Here is a 27,451-nt window from a genome sequence, read left to right on the forward strand (position 1 = left end):
ATGGTAAGGGGTGTAACATTTCTGTCAAATGCTTGAGGTATACGGTCAATCACAACGCACTGGATACTAGTTAGCTAATTAGAGCACAACACGCTTTTAAAAATGGCAAGCTTTGTAAAAATTGACGTTTCATAAAGGCCCTGAATAGAAAAACAACAATAATGTAAGGTATGTGGAAAATATGTTTTTTGAACCTTAAACATTGCATTAACCAAATACACAAATTAATGCTTTTTGGCAGTGCCAAATGACCCTTTTAACACCATTACAGCATCTATGGCTATATTCAACTGTTTTATCTATATACAAGTAAAAATATACACAAGTTGACCTAAACCAAATTTGGCATCTCCAGTTCATCTAGTACTCCGAGTAAACCCAACATGCACACTCCAACCCAGCTGAGACTCGAACCGGGGACCTTCTTGCTGTGGGGCAACAGTGCCATCCACTGAGTCACTGTACCACCACACCAGTTCAGTGTTTTAAGGAAACAGGCAATTAATTAATCCATAAAGAAACAGATTTTATTGAACATTATAATAGCAAGAGATGATTACAATCTGCTGTTGCAAACGTTTACAGACTTTCATAATAAATGCAAGGTCAAGTAAAACTAAAATAAGATTAAAGGGATTACATATATATAAAGATATAACTAAAAAACAAAGATCTAAACTGAAGAATCGTTCTAAACATTATCTTAATAAACATTACCCATGCCAAAAATACCCTCATCATTGTAATAACCTTTAACATATTTGATTAAATTATAGATACATTTTAGAGATCCTCTCCTGTTTATGCCTCTAAAAAATACAGATCTATTTATCTGCTTACAAATATATTTCAAAGATGGACCAACAGTCTTTTTAGCTTTTTGGGGGTCTCCTTGTAACTCCTGAGCACTACACATGGCATTAGAAAACACAAAGCTGTTCACCTATTAATACAGCTGAGCTCAACCACAGAAGTGCACTATGTAGCTTTCAAACTGAAGGTACGCAAAAGAAATGCATACTTGGATTGCTCACCATGCGCAATTCAACGAACTGGGCATGTAGTTTGTTTAGTACACTTACGAGCAGTGCGGTTAGTAAAAGTAGTGCACTTCAGTAAGACGCTAGGCGAAAGTGCAAGTGCATCTATTCTCAGATTATCATACGGCGATCTTACTGCATTCAACCTTGTGGCATAAACCATGAATCAGTTCATATTCAACATAGTGCATATAGTAAGATTTAATCGTAGTCCAACTCTTAACTCAAACCGTTATATATATAAATCAACTATTTGCAAAAGGACTTAATGCGTACATACTTGCGACTCATCCGGACTATTTTTTCAAGCACACGGCGTAAAATCTCTGAAAAACCTAAACCATTCAGAACTTTTTTTTTCGAGTAACTTAACTCACCTTTTCACAAAACAAACATCATCTTAGCTATATATAAAAAAGTAATAGTAAAAGTAATATTAAACGTCAAGTTTAGAAGCAAAAAAAACAAGCCGTTATTGTAAAGACACCCTGTTTTAACATCCCATAGCTTATATACAAAGGTAAGGACGGTGCATATTGTTCCAAAGAAAGGAATAGAAATGAAGTATCAAGTCTTGTCCAGCGCATACTAGAAGCTGAAAGGTTTCTTGGAAGCCCGAGCAGGGCACTGTAGTCCTGAAGTGCACTTGGCAGAAATGACACTGCCGACCCTCGATCAAATGACAGTACGACAGGTGACACCGTTATGAATGGGATAAAATGAATAAATAATTGAATATAGAAAAGAAAATTTTTGTTTGTGTGTGCAAAAGCGAAGAAAATGACAAAAATGGAACATATTGCAACAAACTTCTCCATTTATAAATGTGCCCTACAATGCCAAACACTCACTATTAAAATCCTCTTGCTGGCATATTGCTGCAGAAATAGAAGATGATTTCATGGCTTCAGTCACTTGCCGTCCCAAGTCGACAAACTCCACCTTCGATTGCCAGTGACTGTCCTGCCACCGCTCCAGGAGGAAGTCTGGATATACGAGTCTGGCAAACAGAAAGAGAGATTGTGCTTAGAGTAAATACAAGTGTGAAGAAAAGGCACATAGCTGCTGCATGCCAGGAGCGAGGCATCTCCGCTGGAATCAAAGGCAGCTGCCACACGCACAGACGCTCTTTCTGACAGGTTACGATAAGCGGCCCTTGGGGAGCAGAAAGATTCAGACAGCTCCCGGTCGGAGTGCCTAGATAGAGAGTGACAGTGGAAGTGTTATCCTGGAGCACCCCGCACCACCTGTCACCAACATTGGTCTGTGGCAGGACGACACGCACATAATGGCGACAGTAAGTGGAAAACGGTGACCTCCTTTTGGCACGTCACAGTATCAACTGATCCTCAACTCATACCTAGACTTCGCATGACCATCTAGCATAAGCTTATACAGGTTATTGATTTTACTGAGTGAGGTACTGTCCGTACACCAAATTATATTACTGTGGGCTAAACATCCATTTATCTACACCATGGGTCACCAAACTAAGGCCCGCGGGCCAACTCAGGCCCCCCAGCCCCCATTGACCGGCCCCCCAGCCCCTCTGCCCCCACTGCTTGAACCGGCCCTATGAGGCAATTTTATTTTTGTAATTGTTTTTTGGAAAGTAATAAAATAAAAAGATAATGTGGCCCCCAGAGAAAAGTTTGGTGACCCCTGATCTACACAAAGAACAGCTCAGAAGTATGGCTCAAACTTTCCCTAATGCCTCAACACAAAGGATTATGGGTAGAACACTGGGGGAATCCTATCACGATCACATTGTAAATTCACCACAACTACACATTTCTTCTCGACTCCCTGTGGAACTTTGTCCTATACATAGATAAAAGCCTGTCATTATACATGCCCATGTACTTCAAAAACACAAGCGTCTTTGTGACTAAATCCCCTAAGTATTCAAGACTGACGTGGAGTTTGGGAAATTGAGATGTTTCTGTCTTGTGTGACAGATTTATTGGTTGACTTCCCGAAAGCTCAAAACATGTTTTCCTCTCAAGAATGCATGTAGATTTTTTGAAGAAAATTTGAGTGCTGCTTGGCTATGCCAAACTCACCGCAACCCGAGGGTGTTGTGAAGTGGCCCACCCAAGCAACACCCGGATGCTGAGTTCTGAGCAATTTCTATGTGGTTACTAGGGTGTTTATGGTGGTTGCTAAGGGCATATACCATATAGTGGGCATATGGTGCATAGATATGTATAATAAAGGCTAGATGTCTTACGGTGGAGTCTCTAATGTCATCACCGGCGGCCATCTTGTCTCAGTCAGCTTGCTCATTCGTCCGAAACCGCATACTGTACAGTAGGTAATGAATAAGATGAATCCTGGTAGTATGAATGAGATTCGGACGTACTACATACGCCATGTTGCTACATCACGTGACATACGTCGTCATCACGTCATGTCATGTCATTCCAGCACGAAAATAGCCGCATGCCTCTTCTTCTTCGTTGGATAACTCCTCTCCTGGGGAGGTCATCCGGGTACTTTTCGTATGCTGTTTTTCGAATACTATGTATTCAGACTACTACTCGCCTCATCTACTGCTTTTCGCGTACTATATAGTATGAAGTAGGCGGTTTCGGACGCAGCAACTGTGTTTTAATGGAGTCTCTATTATTTTAGTTCTAGATTAGAGGTATTCACGGGTCTACTTAGATCCGATAACCCAAGGTCCGACCCGAGAACCGAACGGGTTCTGATCAAAAAGGTTCACGTGTGCCTCGGACATGGGTCGGGTATAATATTAGCGGCATTGGGCCTCGGGTAATTTAAAATGAATGGGTTTTTGCCGAACGGACCCGAAAAGCCAAACTCTCTCGCATGTGTACGTCAAATTGGTTGCGAGACCAGCTGGGTTTCTTTTTATCTGACTGCTGCGTGCAGGGCTGCAGTCGGTGCCGTTTACATTCGGGTCCAGTCAGGTTATAAAAATGCCACTGGTTCGGATCGGACTCTGGCCTAATTTTCTCGTGTTTGTCTTGGGTCGGGTCTTTCTTTAAAAAAAAATTTATTTATGCAAGCCGAGTTCGGGTATAAAGTGATTCGGGTCAGTTTGGGTCAGGTACATTTCTTTGGACCCGAGAAGACCTCTATTCTAGATATATTTCTTATAATAAAGGTTTAATAACTTGAATAAGTTGAATTCATCATCAACTGTTATACTTGACTGATTCTTAAGCTAAATAACAACAAGCAGTGTTTTGAAACTGAACACAGTTTTAAGTCTACTTGGATGGGTTTTTATCCAAGATGGTTCACATGTGGTTGGAATTACCACTGCTGGAAATAATTACGAACGCAACCTGAATGCAGATAAGACTCAAATCACTGTGGTGAACCAGAGATTCATTCTAGGCAAAATGGACATCAACACATCAGTCACTCAAGCGTTTAAGCAGTTGGATATAATCAGAAAACTGTTTTGTTTGAGGGACATTCCCAAAAATATGCCATTAAAATTCCTTCCTAACTGCCTTGTCAAAAACTCTCAATTGTACGATGTGTTAAAGAGCTGAACACCAGGTTGTTGGTGTAAAAACTGAGCTTTTGCTGTGGGTCTCGCATTCTATTTTGCTTCACTAAACAGAAAAAGCGACCAGTGACATCCATTAGTACCCAACCACAGGAACGGGAATCAGTCGACAGAGAAGAGAGTTGTTTTCCAATAGCAATTATGCATGTGGATTTGGGAATTAAGCTGGAAGGTTTGAAATCTTGCCATCTAATTTCTCTCTGGCTTCAGAAAATAATTCACATTCCAGGCTACTCTATTGGTGAGGTTTTCGACCCTGCTGCTGGAGACCCACTGTCCTGCGGAGTTTAGGTCCAATTTTAATCAAACACATGTGAACCAGCGAATCAAGGATTGGATGAGTCGTCCGATCAGGGTTGGAGCGGTTCTTCGCAGACCAGTGGGTCTCCAGAAGCAGGACTCAAAACCCAGCTCTATTAAACTGTCAGAAGTCTTTTGGATTGTGGCAGGTTAGCACAAAAACAAGCCAAGAGGATTTGATCGCATACACGCTAGACGGGAAACTACCACTGTGAATTTAGTCTCTTTTCAAAAACATTACCTTAAGTGTCGACATGCAATGCTTTATGTGAGTTTAATATCTTAGTGCCTTTGTCCGTGCCAAAGAAAGCATTTGTCATAACTTTAAAAGACTATCGTTAGTCAAATTTCTTTGCCAGTTCTAACATATACTACTCTTGAAGGACCCTGGCTCCCTACACTGTAGATGCCCTTACTGCAACAATTGCCCTCGAATAGCAATTGTGTAAACATACACACACGCAGAACAGGAAGGCTACAAGATGTATCTAAATATTGCAAATATGCACATATAACAACAGTTTACTTTGCAATAACAGAATAATTTAGATACCTCAAAAAGTTATGTATGGTCAAAATTCTAGGTAGATGCAGATAGATTGGCAAGAGAAAGAGACTGATGCTAGCATTATTTCCAGGAAGAATGTGAAACATGTATGTTTGTTATGTAATATCAGTTTTTAAATAAAGTTTTTTTTTGATTTTAAGATTTTTCAAACTTAAAGAGATACTCCAGCCAAAAAAATGCCGAAATTATCTCATGATTTACTCACCCTCAGGCAATCAGAGATACATATGCCCACCATCTTTCAGACACATTAAACACATTTAGAGTTATTTTAGTAATGTCCTTGCTCTACCAAGCTTTTAACGGTAGAAAGCATGGATAGGAAACAACTTCTGACTTTGAAGCCCAAAAAAGTGCATCCATCCTTTACACAAGTAATCCATACGGCTGTAAGGGGTTAATAAAGGTCTTTTGTAAAAAAAAAATCAAAATTTTAAACTTTATAAACTTAAATAATATAAACTTAAGTAATATATAGCTTCCGGTAACGATGCCACATTGGACTTACATGATTCATGAGTGACGTTAACAAATGTCAACAAAAGCTCACTACAATAAAACTATCTTGTGAATCCTGTGAGTCCAACCCGGCATTGTTACCGGAAGCTAGTTATTACAGTTTATAAAGTCCGAAATTCTCCTTGATCCTTGTTTTCTACTATTATAAAGCTTGGAAGATCAAGGAGATCTACTAAAATATCTCCTAATGTGCTTGTCTGAAGACAGGGTTCCCACACCTTAGTTAACTTAAATTCAAGGACCTTTCAGGGACTTTCCAGGTCCAATACCCTCAAATTCAAGGACTAAATGTGGGGGTACATTTCAAGAGCTAGGTTACATCATGTTAGCTTTTAAGATACATTGTTACAGTTCCCTTTCGAGGGAACTCGCGCTGCATCACTGCAGTGACACTTTGGGGACGCTTCTAGGGGTAAGTGCGTCTGAATGTGTATATCAAATTCAACCAATGGTGAGGCTTAACGACAAAGACAGGGTGACGTGGGAGCCAGAAAGTATATCGCTATCTGAAATATTGCCAAAGACGGCGTTACTGGGACGCAGGAAGTATGGCAAGGGAGACGCAGTGTCTCGTTCCCTTTCTCAGGGAACAACAGTTACATACGTAACCAGAGACGTTTTCATGTGTCAAACACAACTATGGTAAAAAGCATTTTGTTATGAATCAACATTCACATACAGAAGATATAAGCATTTAAAGCGAACAGTTTAGCACGTGTGCTTAAAAAGTCTAGAATTTGTATGATATTATCCTACACTACACAGGGAATAGATTTTTTTCCAGAAAACTTCTTGCATAAAATAGATCCAAGCACTTTTATTGACCTGTATCTATGTATGTATATTTTCAAAAACCTTCCAGGGCCTTGAATCCCCCCAGATTCACAAACTTTCACGGATTTAAAGGACCCGTGGGAACCCTGGAAAGAAGATGGACATATGTATCTCAGATGGCTTAAGGAGTAAATCATGGGGAAATTTTGATAATTGCCTGGAGTTACCCTTTAAAGCATGTTTGTATGGCATACAGTATTAATTAGCAATTGATCACATATAGCATTTTGCTAAAGAATAGTTTATAGGAAAGTCAGGGGACAATATTCATCAATGCCAGGCATAAGTAGCCTGGTAGAACCATCCTCTGCTATTTTGCTTCGCTTCATAGACAGAGTCTGGCTGGGCATAATTGACAATCGTTTTCCTTCTCATGGGAGGGGCTTGTCTGAAGTTTAAAATCATTGGTCTAAACGTAAGCCAATCACATAACGTTTGGATATGATGTGCGTTATGCGCCAGCTCAGCCGCATCAAATTTCTGCTGTAAAACACACGCATGATGTGAAAACAAACCCATCGAGCGAAATACCGAAGTTAACATGGCTATGAACGACTTCTGCAGATTATGTAAAGTAAATCGGGCCAGAGCTAGTTGAACACTATCCTTACGGTGTCTTTCCACTCACGTCTAATGCTGCGTTCCAGGCAACCTGTAACCCGTAACTCACGACTTCAAAACCACGACTCACAACTCTGAACTGGGAGTACATCGATCTAGTACGAGTTCACGGGTGGGAAGTCACGGGTTTGACTGCCGTTCCAGTGCACTTTCACCGGTAGAAGGTTGTAAAAACACGAGTTACAGGCTGCCTGGAACGCATAGGGTCGTGAGTCGTGGTTTTGAAGTCGTAACTCACGGGTTTAAAAACCTGCCTGGAACGCGCCATAAGTACGCCCCTCTCTCCTCTCAAACTCTTCCACCAGACGGCCATAACCATATGTAAATTAAATCTTCCTACCTTTTTTTCTGGTTAATCAGGAACGTCACCAAAGAATGTTTGCCCACGCGTCCTCCACCATTAACTGTGAACAATGAAATTTCCTTCCATGATATCTCGATTGTTGTGCACATGAAGCTGTGCTGCACACAGTTTCTCGCTGACGATCGATAATAGTTGATAAATTAAACTTTTCCCAAAACCTGTCGGGAGTAGGGCAACAACATAATCTCCATTCAAAATGTTTAACAAACACTTTTCTTGTTCGGGATTAAGTTGGCAAGTGCCGGTTCTCCACAACAGAGCAAATAGCTTTCTGTGCCTCCATGTCCACTACAAACTACAACCGTACATTCGGCGCTTAGCGTCTACGTCACGGCTCTCAGCCCGCCCTCTGTTCATTGATTCGCCGGTTGTTTTGAGACCTGAGGAAAACGGTTTGAATGGGAGGTATCTCAGACTGAGTACAGAAGCGTAATGAAATTTAGCGGAAGTACAAAGTCTGACGTAGTCAGGCTAAGGCATAAGAGCTTGAAGCAACAGAAAGCTCCAACTGCCAGCCAACCCAAACCTACATTAACAATAGACTGGACAAAAATTACACTGGCGCCTACAAGAACTGACTAGAGCCCCTGTTTAGATCACAAGTCCAACAAAGGACTATTCTAAACCAGGTCAATGCAGACGCGCTCGGAGCTACAAGCGTAAATGGAAACGGCAAAACGGCACACACTCCAAAATTTCTGGACTGTGTTCTCTATCTCTTTGAGCTGCCAATCAACTGCCGGCTTTCATCTTATCAAACACACACATACTGCAGTACAATACACAGAGGAATGGAAGGAATGTTTCTGGAATGATACAGGAATGAGTTTGTGTCACGTTCCTCAGAGTGGTTTGAAGACACAGAGAGGCCGGTCGCGATTCATCAGCACTGTACATTTCATACAACTTCAAATAACAAAAAAAAACATATACTGTGCATTCAAAAACTCTACAAATGACAATAAATATCAGATTTCAGGACCAGAATGTATAAAAAATGTAAAACCTGAAGCAAAAACAGGTTGTTTTCACACTTTTTTTACCTTTTTGGATTGAACAACACAATGTATTATCATCAAGTGCAAGGTATCATTTTTTTTTTCAAAAAGTTTTGGTAAAACTTTACAATAAGATTGTATTAGTTAACATTAGTAAATGCATGAACAAACAATAAACAATACACTGCAAAAAATTACTTTCTTTGTATTTTTGTCAAAATTACATAATAAAATAAGTCTAGTCTTAAGACAAAAAAATTCAAATTTAAGTGAATTTGTGGATTAAACAAGCAAAAAAAATAAGCTGCCAATGGGGAAAGCAAAAAATCGTGAACTTTTTTCTTAAACACTTAATTCAAGAAAAATTTTAGCAGATTTTTTGCTTGTTTAATCCACAAAGCCACTTAAATTTTATATTTTTTGTCTAAAAACTAAACTTATTTTCTCAGGTCATTTTGCTCATCAAGAAAAAAAAACATCTTGATTTAAGAATTTTTAGATTGTTTTCTGAAAACAAGACAAAAATACTAATAAAATGTTTTCTTGAAAAAATTTTTTGCAGTGTATTCACTATGACTTTCTTAGTATTTTTGTCTTGTTTTCTGTAAAAAAATTTTAATTCTTAAATCAAGATGTATTTTCTTTATGAGCAAAATGACCTAAGAAAATAAGTCTAGTTTTTAGAAAAAAATTTACAATTTAAGTGAAATTAAACAAGCAAAAATATCCAACAGGGTGAGAAAATCTTTCTTAAATTAAGTGTTTAAGACAAGTTGTAAGATTTTTTTTTACCCCATTGGCAGATATTTTTGCTTTTTTAAACCACAATTTCACTTAAATTTATATTTTTTTAGGTCATTTTGCTCATCAAGAAACATCATCTTGATTTAAGAATTTTTAGATATTTGTACTGAAAACAAGACAAAAATACTAAGATTTTTTTTTGAAAATCTTTTTTTGCAATGTACAATGCTTAATTTTATGAATGTATTAGAAACGCCAAAATTAACATAAACTAAGTTTAATAAATGCTATAGAAGTTTTGTTCATTGTTAGTTCACGTTAGCTAATACATTAACTAATTGTTAACAAATACAACCTCATTTAAAAGTGTTACCTAGCTTTCACTTTAATCTCTCGAACACACTCCATATTTTAGTGTTCAAATCGTCCCATCCATTCTTCACAAAAACATGAGCATTTGGCTGATGGAAAGCAAAAAATTACTGTAATAAACCATATACTGTCATATATTTCAGAAGCTATTACATTTTTTGATAGCGCAAATTAGTGCTGCACAATTAATCGCATCGCAATCGCGATGTCAGCCTGTGCAATTATATGACAGCAAAATGTTGCAATTATATTAAATAAATAAATGTGTGGACTTGTTAACACAAACCTTTTGATAACAGTTTGATGATTTTTCTTGCTGTTTAAAAAAAGAAAGAAAAACGAACAAAAAAGGCAATGCACGTGTGGCATGAACGTGTGTGGCGTGCGTTGTCACTTGTGTGTGCGCAGCGCAGAAATACCAAAGCGAAGATGGATGCAGAGGAGATTGACAGTGATCTGGTAGCTGAAAAAAAAACCTATGTCTGTTGTATGGCGGTATTTTGGATTTAGGATTACTGACACTGAGCAGTTGCTACATCACGTGGCAATACAAAAACATTTCTAGTTTTACAAATACACATTTTAGCATTATCCCTAAACTGTGTGTGGATTTTCCTTAAAACCCATCAAGTTGACTCATGATACCATTTATTATAATCGCAATCGCACATCGCAATGTTAGCATCAATAACCGCAATGGGAAAAATTACCCAAATCGTGCAGCCCTAGCGCAAATGGTTGAAGAGTTACAGTAAAATGAATTAAGCTTGGTAAAATACGGTTGTGGCTAGAAGCGATACAGCTATGGCCAAAATCAGGCCGGAAGAGCGATGTTTTCATCTTATTCCTATCCCCAAACCTAACCCTAAACCTAACATTTCATGGGATTTAGGCCGTAGCTGCGTTCTATCAAGCCAGAACCGCTGTTTTTCAGCCTAATCCTAGCCCAAAACCTAACCCTAATTCCCAACATTTGCCAGATTTGGCCGTAGCTGTATCCCCTGTAGCCAAAACCATAGAATGTGTCAGCGATGTCACATCTGGTTTCATAGGGGAAAGACTGTTTGACTTCACACAATCAGTTTAAGTACTAGATAAAATGGCCACAAGCATCTCGGTGAAGACAGCTTGATGAAGGAGAATCACTATATGAACTTCCTACCCTGGCTTTGCTGTCCTGGGCGGACATGTATCCCACGCACATGCTCTCTGTAGTGTGGCTCCACAGAAACTCCACTGCATTCAAAGAAAGAGAAAGGAGATTATGAGATTCAACTAGTAAAGAAACACAAATAAGTTTTGAAAGATTGCACCACAACAACATGGCATGCTAACAAACCCAATCAGCCCTAAGGATCAACATAACAGTCGAAGCCTTTACTGTCTCATGGCTACATGTAAGAAAGGACTTTACTCTTAATGAAAAAGAGTGCTGTGGTCATCTAATTTTTTGTTGATAGACTTGAGATGAACCATAAACCTCAGAGCACCATTACTTCACATTTCACCAGGATGCACTCTCTCCTATTGGACATTGTTGAGTCGAAAATTGATGTTGGAAAGGTGCTTTATCAAAACCATCAGCTTCAATTGTGAAATAACTGCTCATTGATCGTGGGCCCAGCTGAGTCATCGTAACAACGCTTGTACTCCGGGGCCAGAGCAGACTCATTTCTCCTGCTGTTTGTCAAAGCAACGGGCTGCCATGTTTATCCCTGAATGTTTACATGAAGATGCCTGAAAAAATAGTCAGCATCTATAGACAAGAATGTGAGGGAGGTGTCGGGAAGTGTGAACAAAACATGGAACAGGCAACCGTATGAATGCAACGCCAATGTTTCTGGAAAATCCTTTCTAATAGTTGATCATGAGCTGATGTTTTTTCTTAATTTGTTACTGTAATGCAGAGACAAACACCTTATAAACATTTACAGAGGTTTATGCAAATTGTAGCTATTACTACAAATGAAGAGTTTGGATCCAAAAAGCAAAATAAATGCCAATTTTTATTAGTTACCACCAAAATCAGCATTGTATTTGGTCATTATTAAAAAGTTAATTCTTAATTTTGCGCAAAATTCGATATCCGGCGTCATTTTTCTAACTTTTTTCGAAACCGCAACAAACGGCACTCTTCATTCTCTGCAAAAGGTAATAAATCCGCTTATCCAATCACAGCGCACCATTCCACGCATTGTAAACAATAAGGGTGGCGCTTTAAATACACATGGAATCCTAGTTTTTCCTTATCTACTTTGTACTTTGTGATCAACAAACAGAAACAAAATAATACTCATGATAGCATTGATAAACCTGTGGTGGTTTTCTGTGGTGGGGAAAAAAACGTAGGCCATCAAAATCGAATAATTTACGCGAAGGAAAAATGCCGGCTGTTGCTTGTTCTCACAGGACAGCATCAAGCTTCTGTCATGCTAACACAATGACCCCAGGGCGTCTTATTAAAAACTTTCCATTATTTTACTCGAAGTAACAAAAATCGAGCAGAACCAAAACATTTTACAGCTGATCGCTGTCAAAAAAGTTCAGCGACGACGTCCCAAGGATGACAGCAGCAATGACAGTGTTCTTAATATGACAAAGTAAGTGTTTTGATTCATGTTTAATCAGTGTATACCACTAGTCAACTAAATGAATATAACATGGCAAAGATGAATGCACATTTATATTTTGATTAAACTTATATAAACTAAATTCAATTAAATTATTTATATAATTTTGAAAAAAAAAACTTTATTGTATTTATTGCATTTTGCGGAAAAAAATCTGTTTTTATAATACATTTTTAAAAATCAAATTATGGATTTTTTTGTTATTACAAATGTTAAACATTTTATTATAACCTAAATATGCTATGTGAAAGTTTGTAACAGAAAGTGGTTTTCATCTTGTCACTTTCTTGGTATAGAAAACACGTTTTGAAACCATAATCTTCAAATATTACTATTATGTAGCCCAACATATAATCTCTTTTAAACAGTTTAAGAAGAATTCCCCCTTTTTCTAATTTTTTTTTTAAATATACATTTAAGAATCTGAGAGGAGGCAAAATGTTTAAACTAGCATAGGCTGAAACTGGACCAAGTCAATCTGGCAACCTCACTCCAACAGATTTTGTACATTATTGTGATTTACAAGGTTCCCACACTTTTAACCAATGAAATTCCAATACTTTTTCAGTCATTTATGAGGCCTGGAAATCACAAATAACATCTGGAATTTTTTCTGATACAAGTAATTTATGTTTCAGCTTCAGCAATACGTTTTGGCTTGACGACTTTATTCTAGTACGCATTGATGTTTTATACCGTAGTGTTGTTTTGCACAGAGGTAAGACAGAAGATTACATACCCAAGAGAGCTTTGATGTCTTTAGTATTCTGGGTTTCTTCACATGTGCAGCACCTCAGAACGATCACCCCACCCAGAACACAGTCCTCGCCAGCCAGAAACGGTGAGCCTTTAACATAGAAACACAAACAAGCCAAATGCATTTCAACCGTGACTTTGTTCCCTCTACAACCAGATTCACTTTCCACTATAACCAGTCCATTTAAATCTGAAGTAAACATGAATGTGCATTAAGAAATTCTGTGATTGATTTGTGCTCTTTCATGGAAGTTAATGAAATGAGGCTATACATTTCCGTACTTTTCCTGCCAACCTAAACGACTGTAAACAATTATTCTTTCCAAAGCTTTTGTTTTATTAACCGACTGAGGAAAAATTGGGAGCAAATCCACTTTTCGTTCTTTATTAGGTTAATAGTGGAAGATGTTATTTCTGTAACCCCACATGGAGCCCAGATAAAGTGAGTAGGCAGATGGGAAAAAGCAAATACTCAGTTTTCCACATAAGGTTTTGTACAGCATTAAAGTTTTTTTAAATGATTATCGGAAAGCCAACGTTGAGCTTAAACCACACAAGCTTAAGGTCAATCGAAGGGGTTTTAACTCTTTCCCCTCCAGCGTTTTTTTTTTTGCCAGCCAATGTAAGCATTTTTCATGATTTTCACAAAAGTTTTATGCCTTCCAGAAAATGTTCTTCTTAAAATATATAAACATACAATATATGAAATGAAAGAAGAGACCGCTGCTTTCAAACAAAAAAAGTTTCATCCTACCTTCATTAGTTCTTTTTTAATCACCTCTCAAATATGGGTAGGTTTCTTCAAAAACATCAAATTTTGAGCAAAAGGGTGAGATTATTATATTTTTGTGAAGGACTTTTGATAGAGATCAGATTTAGAGCGATCATCAAAACCTGCACGGACATACAGTTTGCCCTAGGGTAATTTTTCCGGGTTTTATAAGTTGCGGAAGAGCACCACCTGGTGGATAAAAGCGGTATTGTGGAAAGCCGGAAATTCTCGTCATTGGCTGGGAAGAGTTTTCTGTTAATTGAAATGTTAACTTGCCAATGGCGGGGAAAGAGTTCAAATAACCTCAAAAAAGTGCTCTGCTTCAATAAAATAAATGATATACTAAAAGTGACATTTTGTAGTTTTTCAACCTTTATAATATATTTTCAAGACCCTTGTGATGGTACATCGACTTAAAATAGGTTGAATGGCATAGCCCGACAGGGGGATGTATCGCTTTTACTCTTACTTTTAAACTTGGGGTTTCGGGTAGTAACCCGAGCACAAAAAAAACTACAAAATTCAACTGCTTTTCGGCATACATCACTTCCTGTAATTCGGACGTGAGAGTGCAACTATTTATTTTCCTGATGTTTTTGTCATGGCTAAAGCAGCAACTAAGAAAAAGAAACCCAAGGTTCCCTTTCAGTCGGTCACTACGACGTCACGTCGTGACCGACGAATTGGGAACCGCTCCGCGGGTGACCTATCTACTTCGAGAAACTATAAAAACGCCAATGAACTTGGCATGCAGGTATTTGCATAATGCCGGCGCCGCCCCGCCAGGTGCGTATATAAGCCGCAGGTGCACAATACCAAATTAGCTTTTATTGCTTCGAAGCCGGCAGACATCTGCTCTCGAGAAGCTTTCTATCTGATCTTCGTAGATCCTGTTCTGGAAGGGAAGAAAATAAGATCTCAGCTTGCTGAAGTTGGTTGGGCAAAGACACCTCAGCGGAGGCTCGCAGTGTTTTTTCTCCACCCTTTCTCTCTCTCTCTCTGTCTCTTTAATTTAGGACTTGAGTTCGAGTGAGTGCGTTGCCTCTCCCTGTGTGTTTCACCAGCTCGCACAAAAGAGTGATTTCCCTAAAAGAGCAGCACGTTTGAGCTTTGTGTCTTTTTAAAGACAGCCACTCATTCGTGTCACGGTCGGGGTCGTCTTTTTAAAGATGGATTTCCGTCCGTGTTCGGTTTCTGGATACGGTGTGTTCATCGCCCCCCGGGATGGCCACCAGCGTTGTCTTTCGTGTTTGGGGCTCCAGCACGCAGAGGCAGCGTTGCGTGATAGTTCATGCTCCATCTGTGAGGGCATGACTATGGCGGATTTGCGGAGACGGGTGTCGTTTCTCCGGGAACGGCGCCCGCCTTCCAAGTCTGGTGCTGCTAAGAGCGCAGCTACCAGACTTGCGAAGGATGATCTCCGTATAACGGTGCTGGGTCGGTCTGCTGGTTCGTCCAGCAGCTCCCAGCGCCCTGATCCGTTGCCAGCGGAGGTCCCGATGGAGACGAGCGGCCCGTGTTCTACGGTGTCCTCGCACTCTGTCGAGCCTCCACCCGACGCGATGTCCACTGTAACATCGGAAGGGGGGTTGTCAGCCTCGGACGTCGATCCGGATCCGCTCCCGCCTTCGGGCCAGGTTGCGGCTTCTGTGTTCGACCCCGAGATGGCAGCCATGCTCGCTCGGGCGGCGGAGGCGGTCGGCTTGGAGTGGACTAAACCTCCCCCACCTGAACCGTCCCGCCTCGATGATTGGTTCTTCGGGGGTGCCAGGGCTTCTCAGTCCTCGCCCCCGGTGCCTTTCTTCCCCGAGGTGCATGAAGAGCTGACGCGGTCGTGGAAAACCCCGTTTTCCGCCCGGAACCGACCGTTTCAGCCTTCACCCCTCACCTCTCTCGAGGGTGGAGATGCCAAGGGGTACACTGGTATCCCTTCAGTGGAGCGGCCGGTCGTGATGCAGTTGTGTCCGGCCGGTGTCGCTTCCTCCTGGCGGGACCAGCCTACTCTCCCCTCACGGGCCTGTAAGCAGTCTTTGGCGCTGTCCGGTGCTGCTTACAAGGCTTGTGGGGAGGCAGCCTCTGCCCTGCATGCCTTGGCATTGCTGCAGGTCCACCAGGCTAAGGCTCTGAGGGACCTGCACGCGGGAGGTCACGACTCGGCGGAGTTCTCTGAACTGCGTGCGGCTACGGATCTGGCGCTTCGTGCGACCAAGGTCACCGCACGCGCCGTCGGGCGTGCGATGTCTACCCTGGTAGTCCAGGAACGCCATCTCTGGCTGTGTCTGGCGGACATGAAGGATGCTGATAAGACCCGGCTCCTGAATGCTCCGGTTTCCCAGACCGGCCTGTTCGGCGAGACGGTCGAGGAGTTTGCCCAGCAATTCTCCGCGGCCAAGAAGCAGACTGAGGCCATCGCTCAGATCATGCCACGTCGGAAGCGTCCTGCGCCTGCCCCGTCCACGTCGGCACCTCAGCCTGCTCCTCGCCGAGGGCGTCCTGCGGCGGCCGCCTCCGTTCCTCCCCGGGGCTCTTCTAAGAAGCGAGGAACCGGTCGTCAGCAGCCCGCCCCGCCCGCTTCAAAGGGTGGAAAAAGAAAATCGAAGCGGCCCTGAGACGGGCGACCTAGAGATGGAGGGGATCGCTCTTCGGGAGATGGTGAAAGCACCACTCCCCCCACCGGAGGAGGGCCGGTTGGGGAATCCTTTGTTTCAATTTTCTGTTCCGCCGACTTTTCAGTCGGCACCCACAATTCCACAAAAAGAGCGAATTCCACTTCCATCTCTAGGTCTTCAGATGAGCGCCGGAGACACGAGCGGGCTCATAACCCCCCCTCGTTCTCCGACTCATCAGAGGAGTACGAGAGCAACGCACGGGCTCATAACCCCATCGCGCTCTCTGACTTCGCAGGGGAAAGAAGACAATCACGGGCTCATAACCCATCGTCTTCCTCCCCCTTCGCCAGAGGGTGCATCGAGTGGCGTGAGGTGTCTTCAGCAGAGCCTCCCTTACTCACCCACCCAGCAGCGGACTCAGGTGAGTGTTATCATGCACAACACTGCTGTCGGTGCGGCCAATACGCACACACCGGCGATCACCTCCGTTGCGCCCGCCGCGGGTACACCGATCGTGCCTTTAGTCCCTCTCGCACGGTGTCTGGGGGCGTGGGAACAGCTTCCCAGCCCGTCGCGTTGGCTTTTACGCACGATTCGTCTCGGCTACGCGATCCAATTTGCCCGGCGTCCCCCCAAATTCTCCGGCGTTCGTTTCACTGCGGTGAGAGCTGCCGATGCGCACGTCCTCCGTGCGGATATCGCTGTCCTACTGGCGAAGGACGCGATCGAGCCGGTCCCTCCAGCCGAGATCAGGTCGGGGTTTTACAGCCCTTACTTTATTGTACCCAAGAAAAGCGGCGGCTTGCGACCGATCCTGGACCTGCGTTCGCTGAACCGTGCACTTCACAGAATGCCGTTCAAGATGCTGACGCCCAAGCGCATATTTCCATGCATTCGTCCAAACGATTGGTTCGCATCCATCGACCTGAAGGACGCGTACTTCCACGTATCGATTCTCCCCCGGCACAGGCCGTTTCTCCGCTTTGCGTTCGAGGGGCGAGCATACCAGTACAAAGTCCTCCCATTCGGGCTCTCTCTGTCTCCCCGTGTGTTCACCAAAGTAGTGGAGGGGGCTTTAAAACCCCTGAGAGAGAAAGGTGTGCGCATTCTCGCGTATTTAGACGATTGGCTCATAATAGCTCAAACACGTCAGACGTTGTGCGATCACAGAGATTTAACTCTAAAACACCTCGCTCGTTTGGGTCTTCGGGTCAACTGGGAAAAGAGCAAGCTTTGCCCCGTGCAGAGAATCTCTTTTCCTGGGATGGAACTGGACTCGATCGATTTGACAGCTCGTCTAACAGAAGCGCGTGTACAGTCGATTCTGACTTGCCTGAATACATTCAAGAGCAAGAGCGCGGTCCCGCTGAAACAATTTCAGAAGCTCCTGGGGCATATGGCAGCAGCCGCAGCTGTAACTCCGCTCGGACTGCTTCATATGCGACCGCTTCAGCATTGGCTTCACGATCGAGTCCCGAGGAGAGCGTGGCTGCGCGGCATTCACCGTGTTATCATTACACCTGCGTGTCGTCGCACTTTCACTCCGTGGTCAGACTGTGCGTTTCTCCGAGCCGGTGTGCCTCTGAGACAGGTCTCCAGGCATGCAATAGTATGCACAGATGCTTCGGACACGGGGTGGGGGGCCACGTACGATGGGCTTGCGGCTTCGGGGGTCTGGACGGCACCCCAGCTGCATTGGCACATAAATTGCCGAGAAATGTGGGCTGTATATCTTGCGCTCGTCCGTTTCAGCAACGAGTTACAGGGCAAAGATGTATTAGTTCGCACAGACAACACTGCGACCGTGGCGTACATCAATCGTCAAGGCGGTTTACGCTCGCGTCACCTGTCGCATCTTGCCCGTCATCTCCTCACTTGGAGTCAGAAGAATTTGAGGTCTCTTCGTGCCATTTACATCCCGGGCACGCTCAATGTAGAGGCGGATGCGCTCTCTCGGGCTGCGCGTCCCGGCGAATGGCGACTCCACCCCATTGCGGTTCAGCAGATTTGGAGACGTTTCGGCAAAGCGCAGATAGATCTGTTTGCTTCCCCAGAGACGACCCATTGTCGCCTGTTCTATTCACTAGCCGACGACTCGCTCGGCGTGGATGCATTGGCACACAGCTGGCCGCGAAACATGCGCAAATACGCGTTCCCTCCGGTGAGCCTCATTGCGCAAACCCTATGCAAAATCCGGGAGGACGAGGAGAGCGTGCTGTTGGTGGCACCGTATTGGACAACCAGGAGTTGGTTTCCAGAACTCTCTCTCTTCGCGACAGCCCCTCCGTGGAAGTTTCCCCTGAGGAAGGACCTTCTTTCTCAACAAGAGGGCACATTATGGCACCTGCGCCCCGACCTGTGGAACCTCCATGTGTGGTCTCTGGACGGGGCACGGAGGATTTGAGTGATTTACCGCAAGAGGTATCTAACACTATTGCTGCTGCGCGAGCGCCGTCTACGAGACAGGCTTACGCGCTTAAATGGAACCTGTTTGTCGACTGGTGTTCTTCCCAAAGTGAAAACCCCCGAGAATGCCCGATTAGTGTTGTGCTTTTATATCTCCAGCGCCGTTTGGAGAATAGGCTGTCACCATCCACTATTAAGGTCGATATAGCTGCGATATCAGCTCACCATTCACCCGTAAACGGTAGGACAGTGGGTCAGCACGACCTGGTCATTAGATTTCTTAGAGGCGCTCGAAGACTGAATCCTTCGCGTCCTCCCTCTATTCCTCCGTGGGACCTGTCCTTGGTGCTGAAATCACTCCAGGAAGCCCCATTTGAGCCTCTGCATAGTGTGAGTGTTAAATTTCTTACTATGAAAACATTAACTCTCCTTGCTTTGGCTTCTGTTAAGAGGATAGGGGATATTCATGCATTTTCGGTCGATGAATCGTGCCTTCAGTTCGGGCCGGCTGCATCCAGCGTAACACTGAGACCCCGGCCCGGCTTTGTGCCCAAAGTTCCCACCACTCCTTTCAGAGATCAAGTGGTGAACCTCCAAGCGCTGCCTTTGGAGGAGGCAGACCCAGCCATGGCTTTGTTATGCCCTGTTCGTGCACTACGTGTGTATATAGACAGGACGCAAAGTTTAAGGACCTCAGATCAGCTCTTTGTTTGTTACGGTGGTCAGCAGAAAGGAAAAGCTGTCACCAAGCAGAGGATGTCCCATTGGATTGTGGATACTATAGCCCTTGCATATCAAAAGCAGAATGTGCCTTGTCCATTTAATTTACGTGCTCACTCTACACGCAGTGTGGCATCATCTTGGGCACTGGCTCGCGGTTCCTCGCTAACAGATATTTGTAGAGCTGCAGGCTGGGCGACACCTAATACGTTCACAAGATTCTATAGTGTTCGTGTCGAACCGGTTTCCACTCGGGTTCTTTCTACTAACTAGTTAAGAATGCCGAGGGTCGGCTCGTGTGTCGGCTTGGAGCCTCTATTTTGGTGCTGCACACCTGCACCAATATGGAAGGCCATCGGGGCAAAAACGTCTAAAAAACTGTTTTTGCCTCTCCTCCACCGCCCTGATAGCTGGTGTTGCGGAGCATCCGCTGTCAACCTATCACTGATGTATTCTCTGTAAACCTGTGTAGGCTAGGCGTCCACATTTGTCCCCTACGTGGGGTTCATTTGTGTGTATACTCCGTGGGGTACTAATCCTCCACGTTTTCCTTAGCAGAGCCTGCTCTGCATCTCTCTGCATACTATGTTTTGTTCAGAGACTTTTTATGAGCAACCTATCGGTTGTTTCATATTTTTATGTCATCCATTCAACCTTCTTAGGGGATGGCTTCCGCAGTGTTCTAGCTCCGCTCAGTTTAGACGCTTCCCCAGTTCGCTGCTTCACTATCGTGGGTTAAGGAACAGGTAGTGACCGGCCTTCTGCATTTCGCCTTAGGTTCCGCCCCCTATGTGGAGGGCGGAGGGCTTTTACAGACACTGGAAGGGTTCAGCTGCAGTGGCGTTTTGGTAGGGATTCCCAATTCGTCGGTCACGACGTGACGTCGTAGTGACCGACTGAAAGGGAACGTCTCGGTTACGTATGTAACCCTCGTTCCCTGAAGGAAGGGAACGGAGACGTCACGTCCCGTCGCCACAGTTTGCTGTTCCATTGCTGTTTTTCAGGCCGGGCACTGTTGCTCGGCTTCTCAGCAATAATATAGCTAATTTGGTATTGTGCACCTGCGGCTTATATACGCACCTGGCGGGGCGGCGCCGGCATTATGCAAATACCTGCATGCCAAGTTCATTGGCGTTTTTATAGTTTCTCGAAGTAGATAGGTCACCCGCGGAGCGGTTCCCAATTCGTCGGTCACGACGTGACGTCTCCGTTCCCTTCCTTCAGGGAACGAGGGTTACATACGTAACCGAGACGTTTCATGTAGTACACTAATAATATTTACGGAGCAAGCCAGCATTTAAGTTATTTTAAGTCATTTTGGATAAAAGCATGTGCCAAATAAATAAAGGTAAATGAAAATAAGCCCTACATATCTGCACTTGTGTCATGAATTTCCGTGCAACAAAACTATTAAGGTCACAGGCCAAAACCAACAAATTCCCACACGCACTGTGCGTGTTAAATTTAATATGAAATCCAAGCGGTCACCCAACCTCACGAGGCCAGAAGAACAAAACAATCGAGCGGAGCTTCTGAACATAAAAGAGAAATACACTGTCAACAGAGTATTTACCAAGTCTGAAAATAACTGTGGTCACAAAAATATGATTTAACCAAAAACTTGTGGAGTGCATTCAAGAGGATGTCAATGATACCGGAATCCAAACAAACAAACAGAAAGAAGGGCGGCTCATGAATTTTTGTAGCGCTCATTTCCAGTGAAGCAAGTTGTTAATGATCTGGTTGTGTAGTTTTAGCTCAGGGTTCCTCTTACATAACGTGGTAAGGTGAAGAGTTAGCTTGAAAGAGACCGAAAGAAAGAAAGAGAGAGAGAGAGAGAGAGAGAGAGAGAGAGAGAGAGAGAGAGAGAGAGAGAGAGAGAGAGAGAGAGAGAGAGAGAGAGACAAGGGACTAGGGAGTCTGTTAAAGTCACTCACTGATGAATTTATTTTGCATAGCCTCCAGTAGAGCTTGGTGTGCGTTCTCAGCCTGCATGGCAGAGGAACATTCTCTGGCCAATATGGTGCGAATCAGGTGCTCTCCAGAGCCTGCAATAGTACAGACAAGCATGAAAATCACACAATAACTTATCACAAATAATGAAAATCATAACTTGTCATGTCATTTCTGAAATTAATTTTACGCAGATGGTTTTGAAATATATTCTTAGAGGATGTATGAAGTCAATTGCATCCTCTCATGCTCTCAGTTTGCATTGTCTGCATTTTGCATGTTTAGGGATAGTTCACCCAAAAATAAAAATGCATTTACTTACTCTCATGTTGTTCTAAACCTGTATGAGTTTTTTTATTTTGTTGGAAACAAAAGAAGATATTTGGACAAATGATGGTAACCACTGACTTCCATAAACCTGGGAAAAACAAATACTAGATGTCAATATGTACCGTCCAGGGACGGATTATGGCGATGATGTGCCCTGGGCACGGATGTCTCAAAGGCCCCCTTTACCAATTTTTTGGGCAACAGCGTTGCACGTGTATGCACAGGGCTCAAGTGTTGGTTCGCCTCTGCCTGTATGCCCCATTTTACAGGATTAACAATGGCACTAATACACGGGGAGAGAATGCACACAATATTCTGTACTTTCACACCACAAATTGGTTTATTTATATCTTACCAGTATCTGTCAACATACATACTGTACAACATACTCAATCAAAAAGATTCTGACCTCTCCAAATCATATCACAGGAGAAAATTCCATAAATATTTTACATTTCTACATTTAGCAGACATTTCATTACATTTCACAGTCGTTCACCACAGGCATTTAGGGGCTGGAAACACAAAAACTTTTTTTCAGCCGAGCGCTTTCGTAGCTGTAAGCCGGTTGGTTGCTGTGGTAATGTCCCGCCCCTCCTCCACTTGAATTGGACGGCCGTGTGAGAACTGACATTGACGAGCGGAGATTTTACTCAAAGTTGAATATTTTTGAACTCTCAGCGCTGAGTGCGGAAAAAACCCAGAGCGCCGGTTTTCAGCGCGGAAAAAACCCGCTAGCTGCTTACTTATTTGAAAAACGCAGAGTTTCCATTGGAATCAATTGAAAACATGCGCTGGCCGCGGGCGTAAAAGCTTTGTGTGTCCAGCCCCTAAAGACAGTGAATTTATACGTCCTTGACACATTTTGCTTCTTAGTTCGTTTTTTACTCTTGCCATTAGAGAAAATGAACGTTCTCCTTCACAGTTGCTGACTGGCAGGGTGAGGAAAAGCTGTCCTTTTGTGCTTTCTTATCATTGATCCACTTGGTTGTGGTTTTAAACTCATTTTTGTTTTGGTTTTTGAGTAACCATCTTCTGCGCGTGACTTTTATATTACGCAATGCTTTTCACTCGCCTCTAGATGTCTCTCTCAACAGCGCAGCAATAGATTAAAATTATTTATTTGATTTATTTACTAGTTAATACTTTGCAACTGCAAAAAAACTAAATTATTCTTCAATATTTAACACAACTTTACTGAACATAAAATTAAAATTAAAATATTTATTTGAAAATAATAGACACAGTAAATTTGACAGGGCCCCCTGCTGGCCCAGTGCCCTGGGCAAGTGCCCAGTAGGCCCGTGCGTTAATCCGTGCCTGGTACCGTCAACTGTGTGCTTACCATATTTGTCAAAATATCTTCTTTTCCTCACAAAATAAAATAACTCATACAGTTTTACAACAACATGAGTGTGAGTACACGATGACAAACTTTTCATTTTTTGGGGGTTAACTATCCCTTTAAATTATGATTTCCTATTGATTATTCATAGCGTGTGACTTAAAAACATCACACCATTTTGGTTTAATTACGATAAATTTAAATAAAGAGATGCACTGACGTATCAGTCTATAATCGATATCGACAGATATAAGCAATTTTACCCATTATCAGACATATAGGCTGACTGATTAAAGGCGGGGTGCATGATCTCTGAAAGCCAATTCACCTAAACAAACACACCCCTACACTCTCAGAAATAAAGGTACAAAACTGTACCTTTTCTGTCACTGGGGCTGTTCCCCTTTCAAAAAGTACAGCTTTGCACCTAAGGATTTCATTTTAGTACCTCAGAAATACATTCTGGGACCAAAGAGAGCTTATTAGTACCTCAAAAATACATATTAGTATCTCAAAGTTACATACTGGTACTACATGTTTACATATCTGTACCTAATGGTCCATACAATTACCTTCTTAAAGGGTGCAGCCCCACGGACAGCTATGGTAAATATTTTGACTTTTTTCTAACAATGTAGGTCCTAAAGGTACGGTAATCTACCCAAAATTGTATTCTGTTTTGTATTCCTGTAAAGGTACCAAAACGGAAACTTAGGGTACAGCCCTAGTGACAGAAAAGGTACAGTTTTGTACCTTTATTTCTGACACTGTACCCTAATAGAATCTGGACCTTCTTTTGAATCGACTGCTTTACAGCATATGTCACTTCCTTAAATTTGGACGTGAGAGCGCAACTATTTATTTTCCTGATGTTTTAGTCATGTCTGAAGCAGCAACTAAGAAAAAGAAACCAAAGGTTTTGTCGTAGGGGACCAGAAAGAGAAAACGGGAGAGTGACAGAATAAAAGGCAGGACGAGAATCAAAATTGGGCCAGCATTCACTCGCTGGCGTGAACTAAAGGAGGAGGAATGGTTCCTGACCGATGCTGACTTAGCCCCAGAGGCGGCCTTGCCTATGTTTCACCCGTTTCAATTGAAACGGGCCCCCGTCGCCAGAACGCTTGAACGGGGGATATGATTCCTGCACGGGGGAGCTCAGACTGTCAGTGCCAGTGGGTGTTAAGCAATCACATATCTTTAATTTTAAATCAATTAATTTCCGCTCTTTATTTTCTCTTTTATTTAATATCCAATAAAACTGTAGAACTGCATTCTGTATTATAGGCCATTTAAATTACACTATATAAAGAAGTTAATATCTTACACCCGGCGCAAAGTGTCTTTTGCTAGTTTCCACCCTGCGCAATTATCATTTTCACATTTAGCACCACGTTGTTTAAATAGCAAATGCATTTGTGCCCCCTTTTGCGCCCATGGGCGTTCTGGTCTGAAAACCAGGTGTGTTCAGGCGCATTTTTGGCTATTTTGAGGCAACTAAAATAGACTACGCCATTGACCAACAAAAACCTGGGGCCTCATTTATAAAATGCTGCGTTAAAACCATCCTACATTTGATCCTACGATCATTTAACAAAAATGCGTACGTGTGATTCCGATGTACGCACAGAAAATGCGCGTACCTCTTTCAAATCCATAAATCGCAAATGAACTTGAACTTGTGCGTGCAGCCGAGCAGTTTCAGATCTCCGCCTTTAAACAATGCGTAATTAATGTCACACATTTAAAACTGCGCTTGTCAATGTTTAAACCCAATTTCAAACAGCAAGAATGGCTTATATTTCCAAAATCCTGCAGCAATCAGACAAGCAAAAGAGCGTATGTCTGCTCAGGCCCTGACGTGGCGCTAAGCACTTTTCCACGTCAAAGACAGTTTTTGTAAATATGTGACCTGATCCAGCAAAATGAGTCACAGTGACCCAAATTTCAAAATTGAGATTTTGGTATCAGTGGAAAGAGGAGATAATAAGCTTTCAAATGATATCCTAGTCAAAGTCATACCTTGAATGGTTTTAAAGATATAGACATTTGAATTAAGGTTGTCTGTCTTCTTTTTCAAACTGAAAACCTGAGAAAAACGCCTTTAAAGTTTTTTGCCCCTTTTTTGAAGATATCTTTCAAAATCCATTGCATTTTTAAAGGGATAAACAATTTATTTTACAGCTTAATTTGACCAAAGACATTAATATAAATGCTATTTCAGTAAACCAAGAAACAAGCTTATAAATCAAACAGAATGATGTTGATTGAAAATGTGTAACAGAAAGGTTTCTGTGATGGTTGGGGTTTGAGTTAGGGGAAGGGAATAGAACATGAAAACCAGAATGTGTGTGTGTGTGTGTGTGTGTGTGTGTGTGTGTGTGTGTGTGTGTGTGTGTGTGTGTGTGTGTGTGCGTGTGCGTGTGTGTGTGTGTTCGCGTGTGTGTGCGCGCGGGGGGGCGCGTGTGTGCGCGTGCGTGTTCGCGTGTGCGCGCGCGTGTGAGAGAAAATGAGAGAGAGAGAGAGACAAGCAAAAAGAAAACAAATAATGCTTGCCTATGCAATCATATCTTTGTGTAGGCTAGTTAACAATAACAGTGTAAACAATTCAAAAAGGAGTTAAATAGGAGAGTAGTGTGCTGCGAGACTGACAAGAGGATGGCTGGACCAATCAGGTGCCCCGGGGTTTCCCATTGACAAACGATCAGCGTTTATGAAGATTTCTGATTGGCTCTAAAACAACGTGTAACACCATATTTGGAGAGATAGTGACGTTTCAGGGGATCCCCGGAATGCTCGGAGGTGACGAGAGTATTTGAGAAAAGCAATTTCCAGCGGATTAAGTAAAACTGTTTCAACTTTAATAGTCATTTAAACACCTTTACTCAATTATTTGGACTACGAAACTTTGGGAGATTATGTTTTAATGTCTGTTCTTTGAAATTAGCTAAAAATATTTTTTTTGATAATTTCATTGTTTTTCCACATTATCGGCTCATATCTTAAAATAGAACGTTGCGACTTCCGACTCATTTCGCCAGATCGGGTCACATATGGACTTTGCCGTGGATTTTTGCCTACGCACACTTTACGATCAAATCTGTGCGTACGCACACTTTATAAATGAGGCCCCTGGTCTAAAGTCTAAAGACAATGGTGCAAAATGTTTTTTGTTATTTAAAAAGCGCATTAGTAATATGCGCCTATAAACGGGACGACAACGCGGGTTTGCTTATCACATACATGAATGCGCAGCAGCACAAAAACGCTTTTAAATATAAAAGATTAAAGGATTGAATGTAAAAGATTATTATTGAGTCTCTTGGACATAAATGAGGACTAATTATGAGACGTTAGCAGGCGCAAAGAGCTACTTCACCTGTAGCCTGGTAAGTAAATAAATGCTTTGCTTTAAACAAATGCATCTATTTGTTTGCGGATATGGATATGGTGGATACATGTGGATATGGTGAGATGAGAAACATTTTTAAGTAATGCTTAAAACAAACTTATAACGCTGTCCAAGTGCTGAAACGTGCTGAGAGCCGTTTGTAAGTTCTTTATCTCCAGTTTGTTACAAATAAAGTATTTTAAGAGTACAAACCTTTTCTTACATACTTGTAAATAATTTTTTTATGATATTGGATAGCCATACATTTAAAGCAATTAAAAGCCTGCTATTTTTACTTCTATGACTAAAAGAAAACGTGTTTTAAAGGTTTTAATAAAAAAATAACAATTTCAATACAAGTGAAAAACAACACAATTATTAAACATAAATCTTAAACTGGGGATCTTCTTCCTCCACTTAGTTTTTCAGTTTACAAAGTCCGTCATCTAAATAAGGATTAAACCAGGGGCGTCGCTAGACCCCTTTTACTGGGGCACGTGCCCCAGTGTAAATCTTTTGTGCCCCAGTGTAAATCTCAACGGATCTATATGCATTGTAGTTATGTTTGTTACAATGCAATGTAGTTTTTTTATGAAGTTATGTTAGTCACGCTTGTAAAAGCGCCGCAGCAGTCGTAC

General features: G+C 42.4%; 1 protein-coding gene across 2 annotated transcripts in view; it reads right to left on the minus strand.

Moving 5' to 3' along the window:
* Positions 1-505: 505 nt before the first annotated feature.
* Positions 506-27,451, minus strand: part of tasp1 (taspase, threonine aspartase, 1) — a 50,784-nt gene continuing 23,838 nt past the window's right edge. Inside the window, exons 11-14 of one of the 2 annotated variants that reach the window (XM_065296417.1) lie at positions 21,735-21,845; positions 13,274-13,381; positions 11,067-11,140; positions 506-2,040 (exon numbers count right to left, since the gene is read on the minus strand). In XM_065296417.1, the coding sequence (XP_065152489.1) occupies positions 1,948-2,040; positions 11,067-11,140; positions 13,274-13,381; positions 21,735-21,845 (386 nt within the window). In that variant the 3' untranslated portion in view covers positions 506-1,947. Of the gene's footprint in view, positions 2,041-9,488; positions 9,994-11,066; positions 11,141-13,273; positions 13,382-21,734; positions 21,846-27,451 lie in introns of those variants that run through there. The other variant, XM_065296418.2, reaches the window with a different exon arrangement.

Source organism: Paramisgurnus dabryanus, chromosome 20 (assembly GCF_030506205.2).
Source record: "Paramisgurnus dabryanus chromosome 20, PD_genome_1.1, whole genome shotgun sequence".
Lineage (NCBI taxonomy): Eukaryota > Metazoa > Chordata > Actinopteri > Cypriniformes > Cobitidae > Paramisgurnus > Paramisgurnus dabryanus.